This window comes from Aquila chrysaetos, chromosome 9 (genome assembly GCF_900496995.4).
Source record: "Aquila chrysaetos chrysaetos chromosome 9, bAquChr1.4, whole genome shotgun sequence".
In the NCBI taxonomy this organism is placed as follows: domain Eukaryota; kingdom Metazoa; phylum Chordata; class Aves; order Accipitriformes; family Accipitridae; genus Aquila; species Aquila chrysaetos.
In genome coordinates, this window is record NC_044012.1 from 25123843 (window position 1) to 25151084 (window position 27242).

General features: G+C 49.0%; 3 protein-coding genes across 7 annotated transcripts in view; all 3 read left to right on the plus strand.

Moving 5' to 3' along the window:
• Nucleotides 1-1830, plus strand: part of VPS45 (vacuolar protein sorting 45 homolog) — a 28924-nt gene extending 27094 nt beyond the window's left edge. The window contains exon 16 of one of the 2 annotated variants that reach the window (XR_005933203.1): nucleotides 1216-1301. Coding sequence is in view for 1 of the 2 variants with exons in the window: in XM_030023814.2 (XP_029879674.1) it covers nucleotides 1216-1303 (88 nt within the window). In the remaining variant the exon portion in view is untranslated. Of the gene's footprint in view, nucleotides 1-1215 lie in introns of both variants that reach the window. The other variant, XM_030023814.2, reaches the window with a different exon arrangement.
• Nucleotides 1831-4102: 2272 nt separating this feature from the next.
• On the plus strand, nucleotides 4103-12823 carry LOC115345892. The gene is made up of 4 exons (XM_030025408.1): nucleotides 4103-4110; nucleotides 4501-4575; nucleotides 6004-6254; nucleotides 12247-12823. Exons 1-4 carry the CDS (start codon nucleotides 4103-4105, stop codon nucleotides 12585-12587), a joined length of 675 nt encoding a protein of 224 aa, XP_029881268.1. The 3' UTR covers nucleotides 12588-12823.
• PLEKHO1 (pleckstrin homology domain containing O1) overlaps nucleotides 12557-27242 on the plus strand; it is a 29026-nt gene continuing 14340 nt past the window's right edge. For 3 of the 4 annotated variants that reach the window (XM_030023816.2, XM_041126116.1, XM_030023815.2), the window contains exons 1-3: nucleotides 12559-12849; nucleotides 13698-13844; nucleotides 26230-26370. In XM_030023816.2, the coding sequence (XP_029879676.1) occupies nucleotides 12820-12849; nucleotides 13698-13844; nucleotides 26230-26370 (318 nt within the window). In that variant the 5' untranslated portion in view covers nucleotides 12559-12819. Of the gene's footprint in view, nucleotides 12850-13697; nucleotides 13845-26229; nucleotides 26371-27242 lie in introns of all 4 variants that reach the window. The other variant, XM_030023817.2, reaches the window with a different exon arrangement.

Below are 27242 nucleotides of genomic sequence, written 5' to 3' on the forward strand. Positions count from 1 at the left end.
AGTGCCCAGAGGTTTCCTGTGGCTCATTATTTAGATCTGAATGTGGTTTAAAGAGGCTGGAAATTGGAGGGAGGGTCTTGCTGTGGATGTGAGCCCTGGGACGAGGCTGAGGAGCTGGGGCGTGAGGCACAAGCAGTGACCCAGGCTGCTCAAGGGGCTGCTTTCCAGAAAGCCCTGGTTGTGAAATGTCACAGATGCCTCAGCAGGAGGTTTCCACCCTGCCTCTTCCTGCCTTATCATCCACACAGGAAGACTGAGTGAGCAGAAAAACAAGCCTGAATGCTGGCCTTCCTGGCTTTGTTACTGAAAGGCGAGTGGGGCTACCACCGCCGTGCAGATGCTGAGCTGAGCCCATGAGGAGCTGCTGCCCTCATTCTGGAAGCCTTACCGTTCGTGGCATGGGGAGAGACAGGAGACCTCCCAGACAGGATGGAGTATTTAAGGATGAATGGCCATGTTCAGTGAAGATGTTGACCTGGTGATCCATGCTGGGTGCTCCAGATTTTGGTCCCCAGGGCAGGTCATTGCAGTCCCATAGCTTTGCACTTTGTTCTCCCTCATTGAATTCATCCTGGCTGGTGGGAGGATCTGTCGCTGGAAAATGGGAGCTTTCTCCAAGGCTGCCATTCACTTATTTCCTCCTTGATTAGTGTCTCCTAGCTGTAGCTGTCCCAGTCTGAGGACATTTCCCCTTGCAAGCAGCTGGAGGAGTAGGTCAGTCAGAGGGTGATCCATCCACTCTGCCACTGTCCCTCAACTGCCATCTCTCAGGATGCTGCTTTTACATTGGAGGACATGAGTCCTGATCTGAGTGTCTCTGTCATGTGCCCCTTCAGGGACCATCAGTCCCTGACACTTCCTTGCTGCTGCCTCCTTGGAGAGGGAGCTGCTGGGTTTGACATGAGCCTGATGAGGGGAAGGAGCATCATCACCACTGGGACCAGGATCCCTGTTCTGGGTGGGGGTTTTTGTTGGATCCCATGCTGTTGTGGGCAGGTCTTCTCCTGTTTGCCACTGTCACCACATATGAAGGAGTGACTCTGTCCCCCCATCCTGGTGACACCAAGGGAGAAAACAGATGTTTTCATAGTGCTGAGGTTGTAGAACACTTGTTGGTTTTGTTCAAAGGCTTGAGGCCAGGCCATGTGGTTACTTTCTGTCTGCATGAGTGAAAAGTTGGCCCTTGTCTCTGCTAACCTTACCTTCGCTTGGCAGCTTCCTTGAGGAAGTTACAGCTTCAGGGTTCCGCGGCCGAACTACTGAGAGCTCTCAAGTTACACCAAGGTCAAGCAGCAGACGGTAAATCTTGGAGAAACCCTGTCTCGCCCATCCGGAGCTTCCACGAACTGACAGTACAGCTTTGGAGCAGAACTGGATGTTCCTGCACTGCACTGCTGCCGTAGCTTCCCCCGTCCATGCCAAGAACCTTAATGGGCACAAGGAGCATCTGGGCAGTGAATGCTGGAGTTGGCGTCTGCCCTGATGAACCAGGACATGCCCCAAACTGCAGCACCCTCATTGTCTTCTCACAAACACAGCTCTGAACGGGACATGGCAGCATAATTGGAATTGTAACCTGCAGGAGAGCCTGGGAAAAATGTTACTGCAGAAGCACTGAGTCTCTGCAGCTCTGCCGGCCTGTGGTAAGGCTGTGCTCTTAGTTGATTTGTTAAAACACACGGTATGACTCCCCTAATGAACATCTAATGATCCTGGTCCAGACTTTTGTGTGCATCTCTGGAAGGTGAAGCTGATGGGCACTAGAAGCCCTTTGCTCTGCTCAGTTGTCTGTATATTTTGAGTCCTATTAAATAACCCATTTTGACTGAACCTTTTGTCTGTTAAATGATTCCTAATATCCCTTTTGTAATGCCACTGAGCTATAACTACATTCTTAATCTTCTTTATTAACTTCTGTTTACCTTAAGAAACACAACTCCATGCTCCCTGGTTTTGCTCCCATGTTGTGAACTGGAAAAGTGTTGTGATTTCTTTTTAACAATAAAAATAATTCTAGCAGTAATAAAACATGTTGGATTTGAAAAGAAACAAGAGAACTGTAATTGTGGAGCAGACCTGGGAGCAGAGGAGGGTGCTTGGCATCCTCCTAGGCATGGGAGCTGGACCAGAAAGTGCTCACTCTGCTTCCCCTACCCTGGTTTTGGGGAAGGTGGAGACAAGCAGGGGGAGAGCTGTAATCCCAGCCCCTGCCTCCTCCGAGGGTGCAGGCATCCAGGAGAGACAAGCAGGCTCTCTGCACCTTCAAGAAGATTTTTTTTTTTTTTTTTAGTTTCCTTTTTTTTTAGGTATAGGAACTGTGAAAAGCAGCACAGGTTAAGAGTCAAAACAGACATCAGCAAACTGGATGCCTGGCTTCTGTGAATGTCCACTACCAATGAGCAAGTCTTTCCCTTATCTCTTCCCATAGTTAAATTAGACTGAACCTCTAGCTCTCTGAGAGCTCTGCAGAGCTGCTGTGGATGGAAAGTACTTGAATTCACACTCATTTCTCTGGCTTAATTCCCTGAAGCAAGGTCATTCCGAGCCTGGGCACCTGTCCATCCAAAAATCTCCCTGCAGTGCTGAAGGATTGACGGTACGTGCGCTGTGGAGCTGCTCCAGGCTCTCGCGTGAAAACAATGGGGTCAGGCTGTGGGGCAGAGTTCCCACGTCACATCATTAGGGAGCATTTCCTTTCTAACTCGAGAGCATCAGGCATTGTTTTGGAAGGGATGGGTACCGGCATGGTTTCCAGTCTGTCACCTTCATCCTCGCGTCTGGGAAGCTGACACATTTTGCTCCTCTCCTCCCTGTAGGATTAATGCCCTGCAATGCTGCAGTCCTCGTCAGGCAGTGGAGTTCCAAGGTGGGGTTGATGCTGTTGCTGGAGGCAGGAGATGGAGGTACCTCACAAAACAAGGTGTTTGCTTTATTTAGTCAGCAGGCTCTAACCTTATCAGGCAGCTCCATTTCCTAACAGCATATTGTAAAAGGTTGTGCTCCTGGTACTGGATTAAGAGGTGGATTATGAGACTCCTACAATGTGTGATGTTGCATCAACCTTTCCCAAGTGAAACCCATCTCCTCTGTGTTTCTTTTTGCAGCCTCCTCGGTACACATTTTTGCTTACTGGCAAATGCACTGAAGGGTTGGACCAAGCCTGACACAAAGTCCTCAGGAACCATCCCTGCCCCCTGCATCGTCATTATTTCCCCTGTTCCCATTGCATTTCCCTTGCTTCACATCATGAAGGCTTGGAGGATCACAGTGCCACCCTTTGCAAAGGCTCAGACAGAGCTGACATCATGTAAGGTTGGCTGGCTCCCTTTTGATCAGCGTTGTGGTAAACAACCAGAGATTTTTAAACTAGAGCAGATAAAAAATTGGAGAGAAAGGGCACAATGCTGCGTTTTGTTTGGTTTGGGGTTTTTTTCCAGTTACATTTGGACCTTGTATCTCACACTGTCTCACCTCAGCCTCCTCCTCCTGCTTGGAATCCCACTGCTTTCCTGCAGGCAAAGCTAATCATTCCTCAGAAATGAGGCAAAAGTTGTCTCTCCACCCGAAATCCCTGGCTTGCGATTTCTACTGGGCCATCAGCAAAGAGGCCTCCAGGGCACCTGCTCTCAGTGCAGCAGGGAGTGAAATTATTCAACAGAGCAGGAGCCCTTGCATTAGTACCACAGCTCTGAGCCAAGCTCTGCCAGCGCCTGGGGAGCCCTCCGCTCTCCCCAGTGAGCTCAGTTGCTACTGTGGGTCCTGTGGAGGCACAGAGTTAGGTGAGAGAAGGATGGTGGACCTGGAGCATCCTTTCTCAGGGGGCTGCCTCCTGATGGGCATCCCTGCTGTTAACTAGAGATTGTCAAGAACAATTCCTGGGCTGTTGTCTTAGGGGCTGAGTCCTGCTGGGGAGACTGGCATCCCACACACCCCAGGATCAGACACCCCATGTATTTTCTGTGCTGCAAAGAGCTTCAGGTCCTGGGTTGTAACACAGGCTTGCCTCTGCTGAGCCTGCAGCAATCTGCATCCTGTTTCCAGGCACCTGTAAGGATTTTGCTCACAAACTTTTGTGCTGGTATAAAATGAGTGCACTTTAGCAATGAACAGGCAATTGCGGCTTTTGGTTCATGCAAAGCTCTAAACCCACCCAGGGCCACACGAGACAAGCCAGAGAAGTTTATTCAGTAGTTTCTACATCTTATTTCTAACTCTGCTTAAGCTAAAGTGCATGTTAAAAATGTACCCAGTCTTTGTTTAAAAACACATAACCCCAGACTGCCTATCCTCCCTGGATTTCTTTTTTTCTTTCTAAGTACACACTGTAGCTAAAATCGCACTTGCTTCAATTTTCAGCTGCTGGATTTTGCTCTGTCTTTTCTTTCAGAGCTTTCTGCCATGCCAGTGGATGCACAGATCACACTCAAGATAATTTTAGCCCACAGTATGTGTGGGGTTATTAATTTGCCTTCTGGAGGCCATGTAACTTACTGGATGGAGGGGAAAGAGAAGCAGCTCCCAGGGGCCTTCCTCTGACGTCTTAGGAAGATTCTGTTTTCCCGTCTGGAAGGAAAGGTATATGATGACTCTGTTTTAGGGCATCATGAACAGAAGTACCCCCACACTGAAGAACCAGTTTCCCAGGGCATTTTCTCATGGAAAAATCACTGACCTGAAAAGGAAACAGCAGGGCCATTAGTAGGAGGTGGGAAGACTCTCTGCGAGGCTGGTTCCTTTATCACTCTGCTGAGCCACGGCTTTTTGTGGCTCGGCTTGTATTGTTCCTGTGCTCACAGAGGCAAAATGGGAGAGTCTCAGTCATTCAAACCCTTGCTTCTTTCCTTGGCACGGGTGACTAGTACTTGTTCAGATGGAGATTTATTGGGCAAGCGCTAGGCTCCTCGCAAAATGGGAAGAGCTGTGTAATTTCTTCTTTTGGCTACAGCTTCAATCTGTTCAAGGAGCAGGAATAACAAGAGAATACAGATGGAATAATGTCCCTTGCTGTTTTCCGTACCCAGGTGATGGAATACAAAGTACAAGTTGCTGTTATGTGGAGGATGTGATGATAATAGTTTACAGAGAAAGGGAGGTGACACCTCTGCTGAATGATGCTGAAACTGGATGAGGCTGGAGCTAAGTGAAGTTTTTGCAGCAAAGCTGCTTTTTCAGAGAAAAATTCAAGTGTGGTAGCATTGAAACACTTTGCAAATGTGTTTTGCTAAATTGTTGGGGGGGGGGGTGTAGTGTGTTTTTTTCAGTGTCAAAACTCTGGAGAAACTTTTCAATTGGAAAACACCAAAACATTTTGAGAGGTATGAAATAAAAAATCCTTTTTGTTTCCAGCTTTTCCTTTCTTTGTAACTGAAGGAGTTTAAGACAGCTCAGAAAGGAAGGATTTTGTTCTTGTTTTATCTGCTATGTGCTGACCAAAGTGGGGCTCTGCTGGTTAGTGGCCTTGGCTATCACAAGTGATACTGGTACTAAATGAGGAGCGAGAGTCCCTTAAGCTCTACCCAGTAAATTTGTCCCTGTGGGAGTCTTGTGAGGGACAGCAGAGTGCTCGTGAGCACTGCAGGACCTGAGGACCCCCAGTTGCCCCTGCTGCTTACCTCCTCACCTGCTCTCTGCTACAAGGCTGACGGCAGCCTGCCACCCTCGGCATAACCGTGTCGAGCGGCAGCAGCCGTGGATGCCGGGACCCTCCAATCCCCACGGTTATGTGAAGGGTCTCGCTGAGAAACCTGCAAGTGAGTTTCCAGATCTCTGACACGTGGCCTCTAATCAGCAATTGACTTGGGAATTAAGAAGCCAGATCAAATGAAATGAGCTCCTAAATCCCTGGGAATTATCTTAGCATCACAGATAAGTCCTGTTGATGTGAAGCAATGTGGGAGAGAGCAAAGCCCTGTAGTGGCGAGGGGGCCAGCCAAGCCTGGCTAGCAGTCTCCCTCAGGGACCCTGCCACAGGTGTCCTGACAGCTCTTTTTTGTGTTGTAAAAGCACGCAGCCATCGTCGGGCAAGGAGCAGCTCCCTCCAGCTGGATCGTGCAAGCCATACTCGAGGGATGTGGTGAGGATTTGCAGTGACGCGGATCTCTCCGCTGTGGACCTGTGTCCCGCTGGGAGGGGAAGTGAGGACACAGCACCAAGGAGAGAACCTGGCTCATGTCCCAAGTCAGTGTGGCCCAGGGGCTTCTTCACTCTGCTGAAACTCTCCACAGAGACAGGGTTGCTGGAGCAATCCCAGAGGGGTAAGTCAGGGCATCAAAACCCTATCGAGATGCATGTTTTTGAGGCTGTGTGCTGGCTGACAGAGCCAGGCAGATGTTGTTATGTTGGTTTCTCTCCTCCCCTCTCTGCTAATGTTCTAGCTCCAGTGAATGCTGCTACCTCATTTGTCCCTGCACTGCAGGAAGAGCTAGCCCTGCACAAGGTATGAAGCTCTGGATGAACTCCAACCTTACCAGGCCCCTGTCTACCATCTTACCACTCTCCACGGACCTTCTCTGCCCTGGGATCATTAGCCTGCAATTTCCCAGGCCAAGGCCCACCTTATATCTCACTCTGGTTCCTGACCTCTCCCTCCTGTGTTGTCTTTTCAGTCTTGAGCTATGTTTGCTGAGCTGGCCAGTTTGTTAGCTCTCTGGGAATTTCATTAGCAGGCTGGTTTCCTCCCCCTTCCACATCATTAAATTAGAGATGTTAAATAAAACTGGACCTCTGGGAGGGAAGTCATGGCAGCAAGGGAAAACACACTGCAGTAGGAACACACAGATGAGGCATTTCATTTAAGGAAAAAAAAACACCCCAAACTTCCAAACCTGTCTATAACTAAAATAAACTGCAGGGGCAATAAAGGCCTGTTTCTCTGTTACATGGAGGCTACTTTGCATCAGATCAGCAGTGCTGCAGGGTCAAGGGAGAGGAGATGCTAAATTTGCAACTGCTGTAAAGCACCAGCGAAAGGAGAGTCACTGAGAATGGCCATCAAGTAGGCATGCCAGAGGTGCACTGGTTTAGCAGTAGGTTTGTACTGGTTAGACCTATACTGGGACAGTGTTGAATGCACTGTGAAGTTAGATTGGTATAAAGGTGCCTCGTCTTAGGAGAGTTTACCTTCACATGGGAAATACTACACCAGGCACGGACAGAGCTCTGGGCTTTGTCTCTGGAGATCTTGAGTTTACTCCTGGCCCTTCCACTAACTGCCTGGGTTAACTCTTATCGCTGTTGTCTTAGCTCAAGTTCAAACTTGCCCTCAACCCCAAGTTCCCAGTGGCCCAAATCTGTTTGCCTACACCCTAGCTCATGTCTAGCCTAAGCCCACCTGATCTCCAGATGAGCTTGGCTCAAACTCTGTGAAGGTCTAAGATCTCCTCCTGCAGGTCATGGGCTAGAGGTAGGTTCCAGCTCTGGCTCCAGCTCCAGCTCCAGCTCTGATTCTGGTTCTGGTTCTGCCCTGCTGGAAGCCCCTGTAGGATTTACAGTACTTCATCAGGACACAGATGCAGCCTGACCTGCTCAGAATTACATCCCTGTTGAGTGCTTCTCTGGACAGGAGCCTCCTTCTCTCCTGTCTTTCCCACCCTCTCTGTGCCCAATACAGTAAATTTTAAGTTGTTGGGAATTGGGCAGAGCCTTGAGTGAGTCACTGTACAGCAGGTGACTCTCAGATCTTGCTGCCAACCTGAGCCATCAGACCCTGAAAGGATCTTGTAGAGAAGAGAGGAGAGCTGAGTCATGGCCCTTAAAGGAAACTTAGGCAGTCCCCTGGCCTGGTCCTTTCCAGGGGGGTAAATTCTCCCATTAAGCAGACCCCTTTCCCAGACAATAGTGCTGTAATTATCTTCAGAGACAAGGAAAAACACATGTCCTAATTAAACTCAATTCATCTTCTAAGCAGCAGTTTCACAGTTGATATCCAGAGGCAAAATTATGCGGGGGGGGGGGGGGGGGGGGGTGTTAAATACATAAATAAACCGAGAGTGTTTGTTGTTCTGCTTTTGCAGCAAGAAGATATTTTGGTAACTGTTTATTATGAATCAACACATCATAGGGGAGCAAAACTGCAACATCAGGGCTGAACAGAGCAAATAGGATGTTTCAGCACAGTAAGCAGGAGGACATAAACATAACTTTAGAAAGAGGTTCTCTTTTCATTTTGCCCACATTTTCAAGGTCCTTTCCCTCCTTCTTACACCCTCCCCCCTCTTTTAAAAACAATGATATTTTTATGCTCTGTGTAACAAAATTCAAAGCCGTGATATTAGCAATTCCCTGCAAGTCCATTGTTCCCTGCTCCCTTAGAGAAGAGATAGTCAGCTGCGAGTGACCCGTGGCATGGGAACTCAGCCCCAGGCTCACATCCCCCCTGCAAAGGATGGTGCACCAACCCAGGGCTCCTGCTTCTCCACTGCCTCCCCTGCTTACAGTCCTTTATGCCAGCAGATGCATGGAAGAGCGTTCCTGCGCCCGCAACCGTGATCCACACTTCTATGGACACCCTCCCACATTCCCCTACCACTGCAAGAGCCTCCTTGTGCCCAGATTCAAAGCCCTTTGCGCCAGCAGAGTACCACAGAGAGCCTTTGTGGAATCAGTTTTTCAGACTACAGCCTTACACAGCAAAAGGTGGAGACTTTGGGCCAGTTTGTGTAACGAAGAGGGGTCCCAGCACAGGGCAGGAGCTGTTGGAAATACCGTGCTGCACCTCCCAATGTTCAGCACTGATCACCAGGACCAAGGTCGCTTGGCAATGCTTACAGCAGGAAAATCACATCCTGACATGGACTCTTCAGAGCTATCGCAAGAAGGTACTAAAGAAGCGATTGCTGTAGTTTTGTAACATTATAATCTAAACGTTTCTGGTTCCGTCTTTCCTGCTCATGGCCAGGTGGTTGCTCCCAGCTCTGGGCCACAACTTGCTTTTTCCTGCAGTGTTATTTATTAGGTACTTTTGATATATCCTGCAACCACAATAAAAAATACACCACTACCGAAAATACAAACTGGGAAAACAAATCATCCCAGAATACAGTCTACACAAAGGTTGTTAAACTATGGACTGAGTTAATTAGCAGCTAATAAAAGACTAAATTCCGCCATTAGCTATTCCGGTATGTGAGATCCACTGATTTCATTTGGGACCATTTGCGTCTGTGGGCACAAGGCCATATTTACTGTGGTAACCATGAATGCAAATCACAGGACAATCAGAGCCCGCCACAGCTGGGACAGGGATGGAGACAGGGTGAGGGAGCTGCACAGGCATACAGACATCTTAACGTGCCACACTGATGCAAACACGTCTCAGGGAGGCCACAACCACCCCCATCCCTTCCAGCCACCTTCCCCAGCCCAGTTAATCCAGTGTGAGCAATGTCCAGGGGTCAGTTCTACCACTGGGAGTGTGACTGCCTGTTTCAAGTATGGAAGTTGCAGCTGGACTCCCTCGTATCTCCCTTCCTTCCATACAAATTGTTGATGTTTCCAGATCTGAATCACTGGTCACATCCTTTACAAAGCCACTGTCGTACTACTGCCTGCAGGCTTGTTCAACCAGCCATGCCCCTTACAGTCTCCAAAACAGCCCGAGGATTTCAACTTGAGCTAAATTCCTCCTCCCTGGGATGCGTGTGCAGGTGCTTTATCTGCTGTGGTTACAAGGCGACTTCCCTGGCACGAGGCACAAAGACCAGGGACGTTCATTGCATGGCAAATTTGCTGGGTGAGCAGTGCAAAGGGCCATCAGTGCCTGCGGAAATCCAGGCCATCGCCTGGAGAGCTCCCAAGTGGCTGAAGACCCTCCTTGGCCATCCCCAGCGCTGCTTGGCCATTGCATTTCCTTGTCTTTGTGGTCTGTGTGAGAAAGGGATGGCCCCTTCCAGCAAGGAGCCCTGTACACTCCCCCAGGACGAGAACAGACTTAGAAGCGCCACAGAGATTTATGATGTCAAACACTTTTTATATTTTCTTCAAAGCCCCTTTTTGCACTGCCTGGATAAATTGATTACCTGCTGCTGTGGGAGTAGGAAGGGCTGTTTATTGGGAACCACCAAACAAGAGTTTGTTAGGATCAGAAGAAACCAGTAGGAGTGACCCACTGCCCTTTCCTTTGATCTCTGCAAGATGTGCCTGGAGAAGGCACGCCAGAGCCAGAACAATAACCCAAAGCAGGCCAGCAGCATCAGCCTGACTGCTGCTCAGGCAGCCCTTCCTCTGAAGGCAGCTTCTCCTCTGCGCACTGCTGGCATCCAGACCACACTCCACCACCCAGAGCTCCCCACTGGCAACATGTGACTGGATGAAAAGAAGTTTTATGTCATCAGACCACACTGTGGGTATGCACCGTGTCATGACGATGGCAGGCGGCTGCTTTAGTAAAAGCAACTTAGGTGACAGCCGAAATCCTGTCTGTGGCAATCTTTTGGATGCTGTGTATTGGTTTAAAAATTTGTATGTGACAACAGGGAATCTTACACCAGTGACTTAGCATACAGCTGTGGGAAGCGTATAGCTAAGGCATGATATAGACTCTTAAATGGAATTTCAGTGGGCATGAGGCATCTTCTCCATCCACTTTTAAAATTCCCATAAGGCACCTAATGGTTAGGCTTTTGGCACATAAATCCCTTGATAACCCCCAAACACAATCCCGAGACAAACTGTACTCAGAGTATCAGAGACCTGAGTTAGACTGGCGAAAACAGCATGTAACTGTGAGTGCTGGGCTGTCCTGACAGTCCTGCAAGGAGGTCATTTGGGAAGAGAGTGGGCCCTGACCAGCATGAGTCTTGATTCAAAGGGCATGACAAAGCTCTCCCGCTGCTACCAGCATTGTGCCATCTGGCATTGGCACGCAGCCACCTCTGGGGTGCTCTGTAGGACCTGGCCACTGAAAACAGGATGTGAAGAATAACAAGTCCGTTTGGGAGGCAAAATGTTATTAAATAAATTGGCACACTCCATTGTGCAGTAGGAGACCCTGCAAACTGACCCAGGGGCTTTAGACAGACAACTTTAGCTCCAGTGAGCATGACTCATCTCTGTCCCTCTGCCATCACACCTCACCTGCTTCTCCAGCTTTGCCTACATGCCATAATCCAGCTGTCCAGGGTAGGTGTCACTGCTGGGCCTCTGCAGCCCTCACTGGACACGTGCCATCACTGTGGTTCTTCCCCACTCTGCAGGAAGAAGCTATGGCGTACCCACCTAACCCAGTGCCTAGCAAGCAGAACAGACCGGCACCTGACACCACTGAATTTGCTGATGAAAACAAGGGAAGCAATGCTAAAGCATTTAGCCACTTCGTAACTCCTTACTAGAATTGTCAAAAACTTATTATCCTTGTGGTACAAAAGGGGAAACTGAGGCACAAAGACAGCAACTCCTAGTCCTGGGCCCCACGGAGTATGGTGCTGCACAGGCACCAAAGGAAAAGGCAATCCCTGCTCTGAGCATCTTAGAGGGTGAATTTGTTTTAGACGGTAACTTGTTGCACTGTCCCAGGCATTCCGTGCATCCCACAGCTCACGACACAAATAGCAGAGCACTACAGAAATGCCAGCACTTAAAAAAGATACAAACCTGCCAGCCCCTCACTCACAAAAGCTCTGAAAATGCTTTCTAATCCAACCATTCAACCACTGCTTTTGCTTCCAGCATATAATGTTTTAAGAGATGTTAGCAGCACAAGTACATCATCAGTATTCTTGACGCATTAATTCCAAAGTACTTGGGTTAAAATACAGTCTAGAAGTCTAGAATCAGTAGTGTGGGTGTGCGCCAGACTAAGGATCAGATGGAAGGTTTTCACTGTAAAGCAAGCAACTGATCAATTGATCAATGATTTATCAATCTCTTTATCTATATAGTTCTGAACAGAACTACTTCCTCCTTTCTCTGTTTTTCCCTCTTTTTCATGCATCTCTCTTATAAACCCAGTCTATGACCTCAGTCCCATGCTCAGACAGTTCCAGACTTGCAGGACATACAGGAGGGAGACCAAATAAGCAGAAAAAGGGTATTTTTAAAGAAGCCAAGCAACTCCTCACTTTTGGGAAGCTGTGCTCTGAATCTCACTGTCTTTTTGCAGTTTAAGTCCCTGCTACCAGACCCTCACTGCTGGGAAGCCATCCCTTCTCCCCTGACCCCCTCTCCAGGGAATCTCCTCCCTGCTCCTCTCTGCAGGGTGCTTTTGTTTATACTTCTAAACACTCCGCCACTTTCTTGCTTTCTTGGCAGAAAACCCTCCCAGTGCCACCTGGCCGCTTTTCTGTCTCCCAGGAAGTTTTGCAGTAACCTGTGACACAGCTGGGAATGTGGCTCAGACATGGGGAGGTGACACATCTGACTATGTGCTGTCTGCTCCCGTCCCCCCTGCTGACCCCAGCCTCGACAGACTCACATCCAGCCATACACACATCCAGCCACTCACATCAGCAGTGAGTCAGAAACAAAGAAGAAAAACCCTCGTGGGCTGCGATTCGCCCTTTATTGTGAACTCCAGACGTCATACGCGCACGGCTATAGATGGAGCTCGGGAGCCCAGGCCAGCCCAGTGCAAGCCCACGAGAGCTCAGTGATGGTGGTGGTGGTGCCGGTTGGTGGGGGGGGATGCTGTGTCTGTATGGCTAAGGATGTATTACAGAGGCGGGCTGGTCTTAATGTAACTAGAGAGCTTCTGTAATCTACAAAGGGTGAAGACAGAGAGGGAGTAAGAGGAGGTACCCTGTGTATTTCCCAGGCACGCTCTCCCCAAGAGGAGGCCCTCTCTGATATCCCCCCCAATCTCCCTCCAGCGCAGCACACCAAGGAATGATGAAAAAAAATAATTCTGCAAAAAGGGTGAGTTGAATCGGTTCTTCTCTGGGGCACGGTGGGGTGGGGGAAGCTCCCGGATATTTTGGGGAGGGGGGCTTGTCTCTTGATTTCCAGTTGTTCGCTTTGCCTCTGCCCCCCTCCCGCCCTTGCCTTGCAAAAAAACCCCCCTAACCAGATCAAAACAAAACCAAACCCAGCACCCGTCTCTCCTTCTCTCCTACTGCCCAGCGCCTCTCCTTCCTCTTGAATTCGCCAGGCGATACTATTCGCCGTTTAGTGCAGAGCAATGTAGGCAGGCAGTTTTCATTTTTGATCACAAGGAAATGATAAAATACAGAGACACCATCTATCTGTCGCTCTCTGTCTGCTCTGTGCCGTATGTGTGTGTCTGCTGTGCCCAGAGATCTTATTGCTGTCTATGAAGAAATCTTAAATATAAACCCAAACGTAGATTTCGCCTCTAGGATTAATTGTTCATAAAAGGCTCAAAAATGCAATTTTCACTGCAGTAAAAAAATCAGCTAGTTTAAATTCTCCCCAACAGCCTCCTGTTCCTCTTTCCACAGACAAATGCATGTTGTATGAGGCGAATGTAACATAACAGCCTTTCTTACATAATGCACAGAGTGAAAACCCTGCCTGCGATTTTTGCATCGTCCCCTCGGTATTACTGTTGTTGCTTCATGTCTGCAGCAGAAAAATCTATGTAGAGTGAATCAAGCAAAGTACCTTGGTCCCAGCTTTGGTGGAAAGAGGGGCCAGAGGGAGGGGGAGGCAAAAGTTGGGCAAAGAGGGAGGGGGGGAGAAGAGGAGTGTAAAACCAAGAATAATAACAGTTTTCCCCCATTTTCTTCCCTCTCTCTTTGTGTTAGGGGCAACAGGATGGAAACCAGCAATCTGTGCAGCCAGAGAAGGTCGGCTGGGTGCGGAAATTTTGCGGGAAAGGCATTTTTAGGGAAATCTGGAAAAACCGTTATGTGGTTTTGAAGGGAGATCAGCTTTACATCTCGGAGAAGGAGGTAGGATCGGTTTCATTTTCCTTTCCCATCCCCCCTTCCTCCCCTTTGCATATGAAAAGCACACGCTGAGCAGCCCCAGCCTTTCCCCAGCGCCCCTGTCCAGACATCGCCCCTCCATCGCCAGCTTGGGTTGAGGAGGTTTCTCAGGGGCCTCTCTTCCCCCCAAGTCAGCCGCGGAGAAACCTGGCCCGGGTTGGTGTGTCAGCTCCAACAGCGAGTCTCACAGACAGCTCTGGCTGGGAGACATTTTCCCAGCACTGGACACATGAAAGGATTCACTTAGCGAGAGTTAAAACCCTCATCCTTCTTTCCGCCACGATGAAAATGCCAGCTTCCTTCTGTGCCTGTCCTCTGTCATTAAGTTCGACAGTGGTCTTGTTCCCAGCTGCTGCACTGCTCTATTTGGAAATAACTGTGGTCTCCCAACTGGAATCAAGCCCTTATCTCTTGTATTTTTTTCCCCATGAACCACCCCGCAAGACGACAACAGGGAAATTTAACCACGGATTCAACACCTTGTTGAAAAACGTGTCCCCTCTCCTCCCCCTCAACTCTGCTCACCATTGGCTGGGGTTTGGGGTTTAATGTAGTGTTTACATTAGACTTAATTGGATGTGACTATCAGGCTGAGTGTTGCAGGCTTTGGCAGGCTGGGATCCAGCTGTCCTTGCACAGCCTCCCCCCTTAGTTTTTGTCTTGATAAATTCATCAGGAAGAAATCCCCAGGCAACAGCACTCCTCCCTCTGATTACCTTTTAAAAACTTGTCGCTAGCACTAGTGAGAGTTGTACCCACAAGAAGAGGCACAGGGGCTGTCTGGAGTCAGGCTGGTGTTAGGACAGGGCGTTTGGGGTAAAAATATGGATCTGGGTCTCTGTGCGTTTCCTCCCATAAGTGGAGGTCCGTCTCTGACGGGCATTGCAGGGTGGTCTGTTGTTCAGATGCATGGCTGCCTGGCCCAGCTTTACCAGCTGAGCATCTGGAGAGGTAATAGGGTCCAGAGCGCCAAGCATAATATGATTTAGAGGCTAATTGAATCACGGGGCATGGCAAAGTACAGATGGATCAGGGGTTATTAGAACACAGAAATAACCTAAAAGTGGACTGAAAGCCCAGGTCGCGCTTAGCTATGTGTTGGCATTTCACAGCTTGCTCCCATTGATCTCTTGGCTGCTCCAGAACCGCAGAGAGACATAGGCGTGGGGAATAAATGTTGTCTGCAGGCTGGGGTTGGGTGCCTTAGAAATGTGCAGGTAGAGACATAATAAGAGAAAGATTAGAGACTGTAGGCAACCCTAGTGGTAGTGAGACACTAAACCTGTGATGAATCTATAGATACATTTATAGATGGGAAAGGTTAGATGGAAAGATGGATGCGAGAGGTACACAGCGAGTGGTACAAATCTGCTTTGATTTGTGGTCCTTCCAAATTTTCCAGTAGTAACGCAGACTGTACAGCATGTATTTCTCAACAGCAGGTCTGCTTGTCTTGCATGACTCTTACAAGCAGCTCACATACCTCTGGGGCCACAGATCAGAGTTTAGAAACTGCTAGACAGACAGATTACATGGCTGGAAGGATTTTACCTGCTGCCTCGTGTTCTATCAGTCTGGGTCAATGCCTTTTCTGTACTGGAGCCCCGATTCAAGGCGGCACTGAAGCATGTGCTTGAGCAGAAACATATATTTAAGCCCAGTTAGCAGGGATCGAACTGGAGCTTGTACTTTTTGAGCCAGGACCTGGAAGAGAATAATCACGACCAAGTCCAAATGATAGGGGAGGTGCCTGCTCGGATCAGACTGCATTGGCTGTGCCGACACAGTTGGAACTGCTGGGAAGGGACTGGGAATGGGTGGGATTGGGAATAGGCAGGACTAGGCAGCTCAGTAATGATGAATTCCCTGCAGGCTGGGCAGATAGATTCTTAACAGTGTTAGCAGGATGCTGTATGGTCCTTCAAGAAGGTGTGAAGATGCAGTATCAGCGATGGGATTGAATAATACTGTAATTCACAGTTGATTTAGCAGGGAGGTTGTGTATGTGGTTTTGGGGGGACTTAGAGAGAGACACAGGAACTTTTCAGGGACATCTCACCACCATTCAGTGGGGGAAGGAGTCATATGGGTGGGTAGAGGGAGAAACTTGGCTCTGCTGAAGCAAAGGCAGAACAAGGACGCTGGGACTGTCACCGCAGTGTCTCTGCAGGCAGGACAGGAGGCCTGACTGCCACCCAGGCTGAACTGACCGCCTGAGCCCACGGGCTGCATTCTGCCAGAGCTTAGGACCTCCTCAGAGTACCTTTGCTAGGGAGAGGGAAAGGGCACTTCCAGAGAGCTATTCAGTGCCCATAAGCCCTGAGCAGCTTCTGGAAGTACCTGCTACAAATACGCTGTGGTGCCTGCACTCCTAACAGGGGAATGCTCACAGGGGAGGCCAGCCGAGCAGCTGGGCTCCATGCTAGCAAACGCCTCCAGAGCTGCCCCATTTGGAGGATCCTCCCAGCCCCTCTGTCTGCAGCCCAGACCTGCACAGCAGCTGTCCGGGACAGCAAAGCCGTGCTGCGTTGGCACAATACACTCCTTTAAGCAGTTGTGCGAACTCTCCCTTTGATGGGAAATACTCTGGATCTTGCCTGGGAAAACAAGAATGTTTTCCAAAATCCTGGCCACCCTGAAGTCACCAGCTAGACTGCCACTGGCTGCGGTACCACTGGGATGTCCTGGACACCCAACACTGCTGGGTGGGTGGTTATGTCTCTCTCCAGTACCTCAACTGTTTGAACCCTGGAGAATAAACTGACAGCAAAAGGCTCTACTTGGCTAAGGAAAGCCTGCACAAGCAAGAATGTATTCATACAGTAATCTATACCAGTGAAGATGTGCAGGAAAAAGATGTCTGTCTGTCCATCCCTCCCTCCCAAATATGTCCAGGTAGCTACCGCTCAAATATCTGTGTGCTCTGAGCCCAGAAGAGGGACGACGCTGGCTGAGGGGCCATGTGGGTGCTAGTTCTGAACAAGGAGCACTTGTGTTTGTTTCAGGGAGCGTGTGTGTATTTCTTTACAGGGAAAAAACTAACACATGTGCAACTGAAGCAGCACTGTGGCTCTACGTGTATGAATATGTGTGTGAAAGACCATAAATAACATGCAGCAGTGACTGCCTGTGTCTTTATATGGAAGAAACTGTGGTTGTGTAGAAATGTGGTTACAAAGGTAACATCTGGCTGCCTGCATGTGCACTGAAGTGACTCTGTGTGCCTGTGGGAATGAAGAATATGCCTGTGTCACTGGGTCCGGCATCTCCGGGAATCTCAATATATGAGGTGGCTCCAGCCACCTGGCACGTGGTACAGTGCACTGCCTGTCTGGGTGAGCAAGCTTGTGTGCGTGTGTGTGGACGGAGGGCATGCGTTTGGTGTGACTCCCTGTTGCTGTGCGTTTCCAAGACTCTCTGTTCAAAGACAGATGGGTCTTTTAACACACGTCGTGGGTTTTTGATACTGACTGGACCTTTATTTCTTAGCAAATCCAGGCCTTCACATACCAACAAGAACTGAGATCTGCCCCGGGGAGGCCCATAGCCAGGACTCCCTCCTGTCCACAGGTCCTAACACGTGTTCAGAACTCTGCTCCTGGAGCACGAGGCTCCCTCTGTATGCTCGCTTTCCTGGCAGCAGGTGCCTGCAGCTCCTGGAAATAGCTTAATAAATTGGGATTTGTCAATCAGAACAGGATGGAGCCTCTTTTGTTTTTTCACACACCAGATTAAGCCCAGTGGAGGAAATGGAGCCACTGCTGGGTTGCGCTGATGAGTTGTGTGAGAGGCTCTTTGCTACTCTGGAGAAAGGCCTCTCCACTTCTGAATCCCTGCCACTGCTGCTGTGGCTGATGGGGCAGGCACTGGATGCAGCCAGAGAGAGAATTAAGTAGCGGAGACCCTGAGGAGACGTGAATAGAAAACTCTAGTGGAAATGGTCACTAGACAGGTTGAATCTCAGCCCGATTTCTGCAGTGATGGGAGAGGAGACTCAATTGTCTGTTTCCGCAAAAGATCAAAGTCCTCCTCTGCTATAAATTATTTTTGTTCCATCAAAGCCATCAGAGCAATGTGGAGCTTATGAGCTTATGAGTTAACTCACATATTAACCTTGGTGTTTCTTGTCAGCTCCTCTTAAGCTCAGTGGCTGCTCTAGAACAGAAGGCAGGTTGTTTAGTGGGTAAAGCAGGACTCCTGTCCTCTCCCTGTCAGCTCAAAGCACCACAGAAGAAGGGGTTAAATACCAGGACTCCTGAATGCTATCCTCAGTTGTGCCATGCACTCACTAAATGAATTCAAACCAGACATTTATTTACTTTTGCCTGAATTTCTCCATCTGGAAAGCAGGGCTAATAACACTCATCTCCCTAAGGCACAAGGTGCCTAGGAAGGGACAATTGTCACACACCATGGGATCCCTTGAGAAAGATGTCAGCTCAGGGCAGGTAATGATGTTGCATGAAGACAACACGGAGCAGTAAAACTGCTTGGAGCTAAGCACCAGTCTGATATCTGGAAGGGCTGAATGGATAGGTTTTCAAAAGGCTAACTCCCACAGGCAGAGTCAGACTACCAAAATCCCATCAATATCCACATTGATACCTGCTGGGAATCTGTGTGCTTTTTCAATTGCCTACCTAGGACCTCAGCTTGCAGGTTAGAGACTAGCCCTGATTTATTTATTTTGGTTAGGAGAAGATGTGAATGCCTGATGGAAGCCTGGGCTTTCTGCCTGGCAGAAGCCAAGCCTGTAAGGAGAAGAAATATATTTTATCAGATCAGCTGATATACCTGCAAAATGCAAACAGAGCTTTTGAGTTATGTTCTTTTATTAGGGCATCAACCTTTGGAACCTGTGAAACTTGCTCTAACACCTAGAACCTTTGGCTCTTCCAACCACGCACCAAAATGGTAGCTGAGGCTTACAGACCTTGTTCAGCCAGGGGCTCTGAGCCTGCACAGAGATCTGTACCCCTGCTGCAAGCCGAACTCTGTGAACTTATGCAAAAAAACCCCTTCATTATTTAGTATTTGGTCATCAGCCAAAAAAAGCATTCAGGGCAGAAACATGCAAGACAAGATGTGCTGAAGTGAGCTGAGCTCTGCTAAGCAAAAGAACATCTTCTCAGTATCATTTTTGCATTCTTTCCCCTTGCTGTCCTCCACACCGGTTCCCTCCCCCCCTGCAAATTTCTGGTAATTGTTCTCTTGTTTCTAGCACAGCTTTGTTATTGCTTTACACTTGGGAATAGCAGTCAGACTAACACAGACACAGCTGGGCTCCTACCACTTCCTGTCAGGAGGCCCAGGGCTGTCCAGACAGCATGAACGGACTCTGTGATGACGAGATGTTAATGAGGAAATGCTTCTCGGGGCTTCCTTAAGCCTTTTCTTGTTTGCTACCAAAAGCATCGACTCAATTAGCACAAGAGCACTTGAAAAGTAGTCTGTTCTCGCTCCTTATTTGTTACAGCACCATCAAACACTGTGCAGCTCGCTCTCTGCCTGGAAGGGGCGTGTGCGTGTCTGTGCACATTCAAAGTAGTGTCTAACATTCACATACATGTTTCATGCATGTGATGGAGCCTGCAAAGTACTTGTGGTGTTTCTGTGCATGTGCTGCTCACGCACTTGGTACTGTGACGATGCTTCATGATGTGCATTTGCACTTGGTGAATGCCGCTGTGTATGGGGTGGCCATGTTTTCTGGCTCTGTGTCATGTCTGTGGTTGGTAGGTGAAGAAAATATGTTGCTGTCCATTGCATTCAGCGTGCACAAGGTGTAAATCAGAGCTGTGCAACTACATACATGTTTACAGACAGGGATGGTACTAAGTGTCAGTCTGATGTTTAAACCCTTGGCTTTCAGCTGTAGCCAAGAATAGTCTGTGACTGCATGGCTGGGACCGGCTGCCCCTTCCTTTCCTCTCCTGCTCTTGCTCTACACTTCACAGAGCAAGGTGAAAAGTTTCAGCGAAATGACACCATCCTGCACAACCAGAGAGAGGGTCAAAGAACACTTAGGCACAAACGACACACAGCCTGACTCCCTTTCCCCACAACAGAGGTAGCTTGTGAGATGAGGCAGCACGGCCTTGGGATTACAGCGCAGCAGTGGGATGCAAAAGAGCTGGTTCCAGCATAGGGTGTTGTTCAGGGGCCAGTTGACTCTAAGAGACCTGTGTTTCTGGTAGCCTTGGCTGATAACTCTTTGGGGCAAGGGACTGGAGTAGGTAGCAATTTTCTGCTGCCACCCCCTCGTTAGCTCAGGGCAGCAGTCTGGCAGTGAAAAGGCCTGGAAGGTCATGCTTATGCCCTTGAGCTACCGAGTTCATGGTGCAATCTCCCACTCAGGATGCAGGTGTGCAGATGGGAGGCAGTCTCTTGGAGCACTGCCACTTCTATTCTACCGAGGTCCGGAGGCTCTGGCTGACACCGCGGTCCTGCTGCACCAGTGACTGCACAAACACACAATCTATATTCCTGTCTTCTTGCCACACATGCACTTTAACTGATACTAAAGAAGGAAAAATTGGACCATCTGCAGTATCCTACTGTACACGGGCCATTTTACCCCCTGTGCATAGCATTTTGCAGGTCTCTGTTATTGTAATACCTGAAACTCTCCCAATGTTTCCTGTATTTCTTCTTCTAGTTCCCTTGCAGACCAGAACCGCACAGTTACCTCCCTTGTGCAGCCAGGGAACTGAGAAGAACAAAGAGCCAGTGACAGGACAGGCCATTAAACTCAGGTCTCCCCCGTCACCTGCCAGTCCCCTCACCACTGCTGCTTCCCAGCACCGCCAGAGCTCGTGTTGCAGACATGCATGAATTCCTATCTTAGTGACAGCCTGATTTTAGCTAAGCTCTGCAGAAATCTCTGTCCCTTGATAGATGGTAGAACTGCTCAGCTTGAGGAAGTGAAACTTTCATCCTAGCTTGAGAGGGGAACATGGCTGATGCTGTCCCCGAGACTGCCCATGTTTGGATATTCAGCCTCACCAAGAATCTGTAGGTTTCTTGTTACACCCTGAGACACATTATGACCTCTTGAATGTCTCGTGGATATGTTATACTTGGTGTCTTGTGATTTTCTGCACCTTCCGCATTTGCTTTGAGCATGTCACATCTCAACAGGGAACTGCTCAGGCAAATCACCACCAAACAAATCTAAGGAAGACTGCAGAACTTTGCCTGGTGACTGAGTGACTGCAGCCCGGATCTGAATCAAAGAGGTTTGGAGTTGTTGCCGGTGACAGCTTGATGAGGGAGGGAATTTTAACTCTCTGTCAGCAAGACACCCAAGGGGCAGTTAATTTAAACCGCATTAGGGATCCTCCCATTGCCAGAATGCTGTAAAGGAGCATTCACACAGGAGAAAACAGACCTTTGGAAGCATGACTAGCTGGAAGGCTAGAAATAAGCCCTACAAGCCTTTGAGAGAAGGTACTTTGGGTACCATGGCTGATGTTCTGATGTCCTACATGTCCACAGGATCGCCACGTCCCAGAGACACAGGGAGTGCCATCATGGCTGGCATACGTTCGGGCTGACCCTGCTGGGGCAGCAGCTGCGGGGGCGAGGCGTGTGAGGAATGCAGCTCCCCTCCTTGAACTTTAGCAATGCGCCAGCAATGTCAGCCTCAGTACATCTCACCACTGACTGCAGGCCCAGATTAGCCGGTGGCTGCATGGCTGTCTGCAGTGTAGCTACACTCCAAGCAGTGGCAGCTGCCACTGGGAGTGCAGGGACTGTCTGGTCTAATGGCTCTAGGGTCTAACGTACCCTGCTTTAGGGATCTGGCTTTGTCTTAGGTGATGGGGGACACCGCTCTGTGCCTCAGTTTCCCTTCCCTTGCCTAGCCTACTTGGAGCGTGGAAGCATTTCTGGGAGCACAGGCAGGAGCCAGGCTGAACCCCAGGACAAGAAATTGTTCTGTCCGCCTAGGGCAGGTGCAATACAGATAGCAAAGCCAGCAGACAGCCATGGCAGCAATTGCTGGGATTTATTTACCTTAATTGTTTCAATCCAGAGCTTCCCTGCAGGGCGAGGAGTACAGGACCTACCTGCCCACAAAGCTCTGAGTCAGCTCACTGCATGCCAGGCACTCAGCAGCTGTGAGGAAGGAAAGACCTGCTGGCCACCTCCCAGCTGGGAATGATTTTGCCAAAATCAACCATCCAGGCCTCTCCCTTCCTAGCACATTAAGCCAAGCAGTCCCTGATTCCTCTCAGCCTCAAACTACAGTGTGGGAGACCTTAAGAAAGACTAGTGAAAGCAGCAGGATCCAAAAAATAGCTACGTCTGCAGAGCCCCAGCTGCTTCACAGGCAGGTGTGCAAACTCATGCAGTAGACAGGAGAGGATACACCACCCCAGAGAGGGAAGCTTCTTTTTCACTCCCTAAAAGGATCTGTACTAAAGAAGAACTGTCAGGTCCTGGAGAGCCTGTTTAAGCCATCTTCTCTGCAAGTTAGACAAACTGTCTGGGCATGGGGGACCAGACTGAAGACTATTCAGAGGACATACTCAGCCCTTCCCAGAAATCAGACCTTTTCTTGAAGTGTTTCAAGTTTAGCATCTGAGACTAAAAATCACCCCTCACTTTCAAAAATCTGTGTTTAATCTATATTCAGCAAAGAAGAGGAAAACAAACAAGCAAATGTATTGGTCATAGTAAATCTCCAGTACTAGGATTAATTCCTCAGACACAGAGCACCCTGGGTGCGTGACGAGCTGTGGTAGGTCACCCTGACATAAATGAAGATCAATGCTACTGTGCTGCCCCTGCCATTCCCCTTACAAACCACACCGGGTGACAGAGAAATCATGCTTCGTTCCCTGCTACTGAGAACTGACACCTGAGGCTACTTCTTCCCAAAGGTCTCCAAAACTTCATGCAAAGACCCATAGTTGCTTGGGTGCTGGGAACACATCAAGCCAAATTCTCTGCTGGTGAAACCTGAAGGGTTTTATTTGCATGGCTCTAATCTCACTGAAAATGTGGAGGAGAGTAGACACCCTGCAGGTTTGTCACCCACCTCCTATTGACATAGGTGACCAGGATTTAGGCTTCGCTGACCATGTGGTTCCAGAGTTTTGTGCATCTTTAGGGGTTGCTTTTTGCTTTTTTTTTAAAAAGGATGGGCTGCATGACTATCTTCAGCCTCTGAGCACTCATTCTCTCCTGCCTCTGAGGTTGCTCAGTTCTGTAATTCATGCCACCACCTCCCTCTTTTCGGCCTCAGTAGCCTCCCACAAAGGACAAAAGAGCTGGCTGGTACTTTTGAAGTTTGCCTTTCACCTTCCTTCTCTCTAGTTTCACTGTTTACACACTGAATGCTCTGTTCTTTTGCTCTGCTGCTTACTTCTCTGCCTCCATGTCTCAGTGCAGGAGAGAAGGGCAAATCAGTTGGCAATGCCCCTTGTGAGACGAGACTGCTGTCCTTCCCATGCCCTGTGAAATCACTGCCACTGCACTACCGCAATGGAGCCCATTTCAGGCTGATGCTGAGACCTCTTCCCACCACCAAGGCAGAACAAAGCCACATTCAAATGACTAAATTACAGCCCCATTCATTTTATGGCCTCATTATACTACCAAGGCTGTGTACAAGAGGGAATCAATTCAAAGTGAGCACGAACCTGCCCTTCCTCCCTGTGCTGCAGCTCTGGCTGAAGGGCAGACATACCCTTAGGCACCTGACTCACTCTGGCCCACATCCTTAACGGTACCCATGCATGCACCCACCCACAAAATACCTGGGGTGGGAGGGGGGGAGGCTGAACCTGCCCACCTTGTCTGCAACTTAGAAATGGGACCCCGACATCGTCCTTTTAATGCAAATAGATGTTGCTTATTCTCAGTTCTTAAGCATTTTGTAACTGGTCTACACACACATATGGCACTTCGGTGAAAGTGATACACCGTCTGAGCATCATGCCTGAGCATCATGCGTAGACAAGCAGGGTGTTAGAGCCCTGGCACTTGTCAGTCCAAGTCTTTTAAAGGACTAGTACATCCAAAGGGTATTTATCTGAACCAATTACACCCGTCCTTTCTGCAGCCTCCTGTAGATGTTCCTAGAGGCAAGATATTTGAGTCCCAGCTCCCATGAGTTCACAGTGCAGGCTCTGCGTGTCTGAGAAAGGAGGGAAGAGCTGGGGAAGTCCCAGTGACCTACATGAGCAAACATCTGGAGTAAGGACTCCTGCCTCAGCTGCTGTCTCACAGCTGGGGGCTCAGAGGGGATCAGCTTTTCCTGCGGCAAATGAATAGGGCTGAATTCAGCCAAGATTCTTGGAAAGAGGTGGATTGTAGGATGGTACTGGGAAGAGATAAAAGCCGATTAGAAATGCACGGGGAGGATATGTAGATAGGCATTATCTGTGAGGTACATTTCCATATCTGTTCATAATAGCCCATGCACAGTGGCTGTTATAAGCAGAAATAAGCAATAGCTTCTGGGTCTTCAAGAATAGCTGTGTACTGTGACTGCCTCCTAGTTCTTGAAGACAAACTCAGGGGATAGAAGGAAAAAGGATAGATGGGAAACTGCAGTCATTATGCAAGGCCAGATGGTCAGTTTATCTGTGTCTCTGGTTAGGAAGCTGGTTACAGCATTTTAGTCAGCCTCTTTGTTTAACTTCTATTGAAAAAAACATGGGGAATTCCTTCAGTGCCTCCCAAAACTAGGGAGGAAACATATTAAATGGGTGGAGTCCTTTCAAGAAATCCAAGAGCTAAGACCTCATCACCGTCTGCCTTTCTGCCACCTGAGTTACAAAAACTCCAGTGCAGATTCCAGCTTTTAATGACCCTGGCTGTAGTCGGATTAAGCAGATTGACATGGATTTGAGCCTGCTACAGTTCTGTCCTTAGCAGACACGCAAAACCAAGTTCTTTCCCATCCCAGTTACCTACATTCCTTATGTTTACTGTGGAAAGAGTAGTGCTGCCCTGTTGTAGAAGTGGGATGTGAGGATAGCGCATTAAAGAGAGCAGTGAAAAGGAAGGCCATACAAAACTAAAGGGGGCCAGGCAGAAGACAGGCTGTGCATTCCCTTCTTTACTCCAAGTGTCCTCTGAGCAGTGGCACCTTCACACCAGGGGTCTGTCTGTCATGGGACAGCGTCAAGAACCCTGGCTTCCTCCCCAGCTCAGCCACACAGCCTTTGTGACCCTGTGCAAGTCACATCTTTAAAGGTCTGCAATATTTATCTATAGCTGTGTGCCTGTCACACCTTGGCTGATACAGAAGGTGTTGGGGAATGGAAATGGAAGAAGTGAGATCTTGTAGAAGCTGCAAAGTGGCCACTCGATGGCTCTCTAAAGGACAACGAAGAAATGATTCTGTCAGTGAAGGCCAAGCCCGAGCACTCTCTTCCTTCTTGAAACCTTCCACGAATCCCCTGACTGCCGAAGGTCTCTGGAGACCTGGCCAGCCACCCACCAGTGAAAGCCTGGCAAGCAGCTGCCGAAACAAACTCCACAATCTGGGCAGTCACTGGTGCCTGGATGAGTTCTGCCCATGGCCCCTTCACAAGGGATAAGGCTCAGCAGCAGGGGAGAGCAGCACACGCATCGTGTTGGTAATCTGGGACTGGATGTGCTTCATCCACCCCCCAAATCAGCTGTCAGCACAGGCTTCAGTAATATCACCAGGGTAAAAATAGGAAGTGCTAATCTTTATCCCTCAAACTTTTGTTATGCTCTCTCCAGAAAAGCAACAAGCGCTAATATGATTGCCCCTTTTAATCAGCAGATGAAAGTACACCTCTTGCCAGCATCTCCTGCCTCCACATGAACCTTCTCCTAGCAGACAGGGTCCTCTCCTTGCTGCTGGAGTAAATCCTGTTCATTTTGAGGGTTCACAAGCATAAAAACCTGTGTCTGATCACACCTGCATATCAGTTCAGCCTAGCCCCAGTAACTTTGGGGGTGGGAGAGGCAGTTAAGTCCCAAAGGAATCTGTAGCAAAGCAGGAATTAACCGAGGAGACTGTGATTTTCAAGTTATCCTAATAAATATGTCCCCCTCATTCCAGAAGAGACTCAAGTCAAAACTATCATGTTGAAAATCTCTGCTTCTCCCCCCCAAAACCAAGTGTAGCACTCCCCAGCTAATAGTGCCATTATGGCATTTGTGTCTTAAGGTGGAAGACTCTTGCACAATGTTTCAGTGACCACCTAACACACCAGAGGCTCCAGCACACATTCTGTACATTGAAACCCCCTGTGCAGACAGCAGCTCAGCGAGGCACCCCGCTCGCTTGGAGCAGCAGCCCTGTTACTACTGCCTCTCTGTCTGACATCTGCAAGGCTGTAATTTTATTTTTGTTTTGCAGGTAAAAGATGAAAAAAACATACAGGAAATGTTTGACCTGAGTGATTATGAGAAATGTGAAGAGCTCAGGAAGTCCAAAAGCAGAAGCAAAAAGAACCACAGCAAATTTACCCTCGCCCACTCCAGAGAGCCTGGAAACACGGTACACTTTGCTCTCAAGCACACAGTCAGCCGAAGAAAGCCATTAGCTCTTGGTGCAGGCTAGGCTGCCTCTCAGTTGCCTGCTCCAGGCCTGAAGTTTGACACAGTAATTGGGGGGTGAAACTGGATAGCCTGAGTTGTGTAGGAGTCCAGATCATGTCTCGTGGTTTAAAATATATGAATGTCTATTTACCACGTCAGGACCGATAGCAACAGTGGCATATGGAAAGAGAAGCAGTGTTTCTGCTGGGAGAGGACTCAGGCCTCTGGTGTACTAAGCAAATACGACCAAGCACTTACCTCTGGATCCGTTTACCTGAGAGTATTCTGACTTTGGGAAAGGAAGGTATCAGAACATTTGCCAGGAGCAAGGACAAAGCCATTTTACTGCCGCCACTTGTGGCAGTTGTGGTTTAGCTGACTGCACTTGTTTATTCACAGGAGGAGACAGGGAAGGGAGGGGTGCTGATGGTCCCTGGGTTTGCTGCTCAGATTTGGGCAGCATCAAAAGAACTGCACAGGAATTTGTCCCAGGAGTACTTTCTGCCCAGAGGAAAGCTAACGAGTGCCAGAATGGGGGCACTGCTACCTAGGAGCAGGACTTCCCACGAGGTCTCAGTTGCCACGGCAAAAAGAGAGCCAGTCTCCAACTACAAGCTGTCTCTGGCACGCACCCACCCACAGCCACACATGTGATCTGGATTTACACTATTCATTCTGACTTGTTTCAGTAGACCAAGCTTGCCCGCCCCACACTTTGATAAGGATTGTATAACACCATGAAATGCGAAAAGGGAAGGGGAAAATGGAAAGCGGCTGCACTGTCCCCAAGCGCCCTGAGCAATGGAGAGAATTGAACAAAATGCCGTGAAG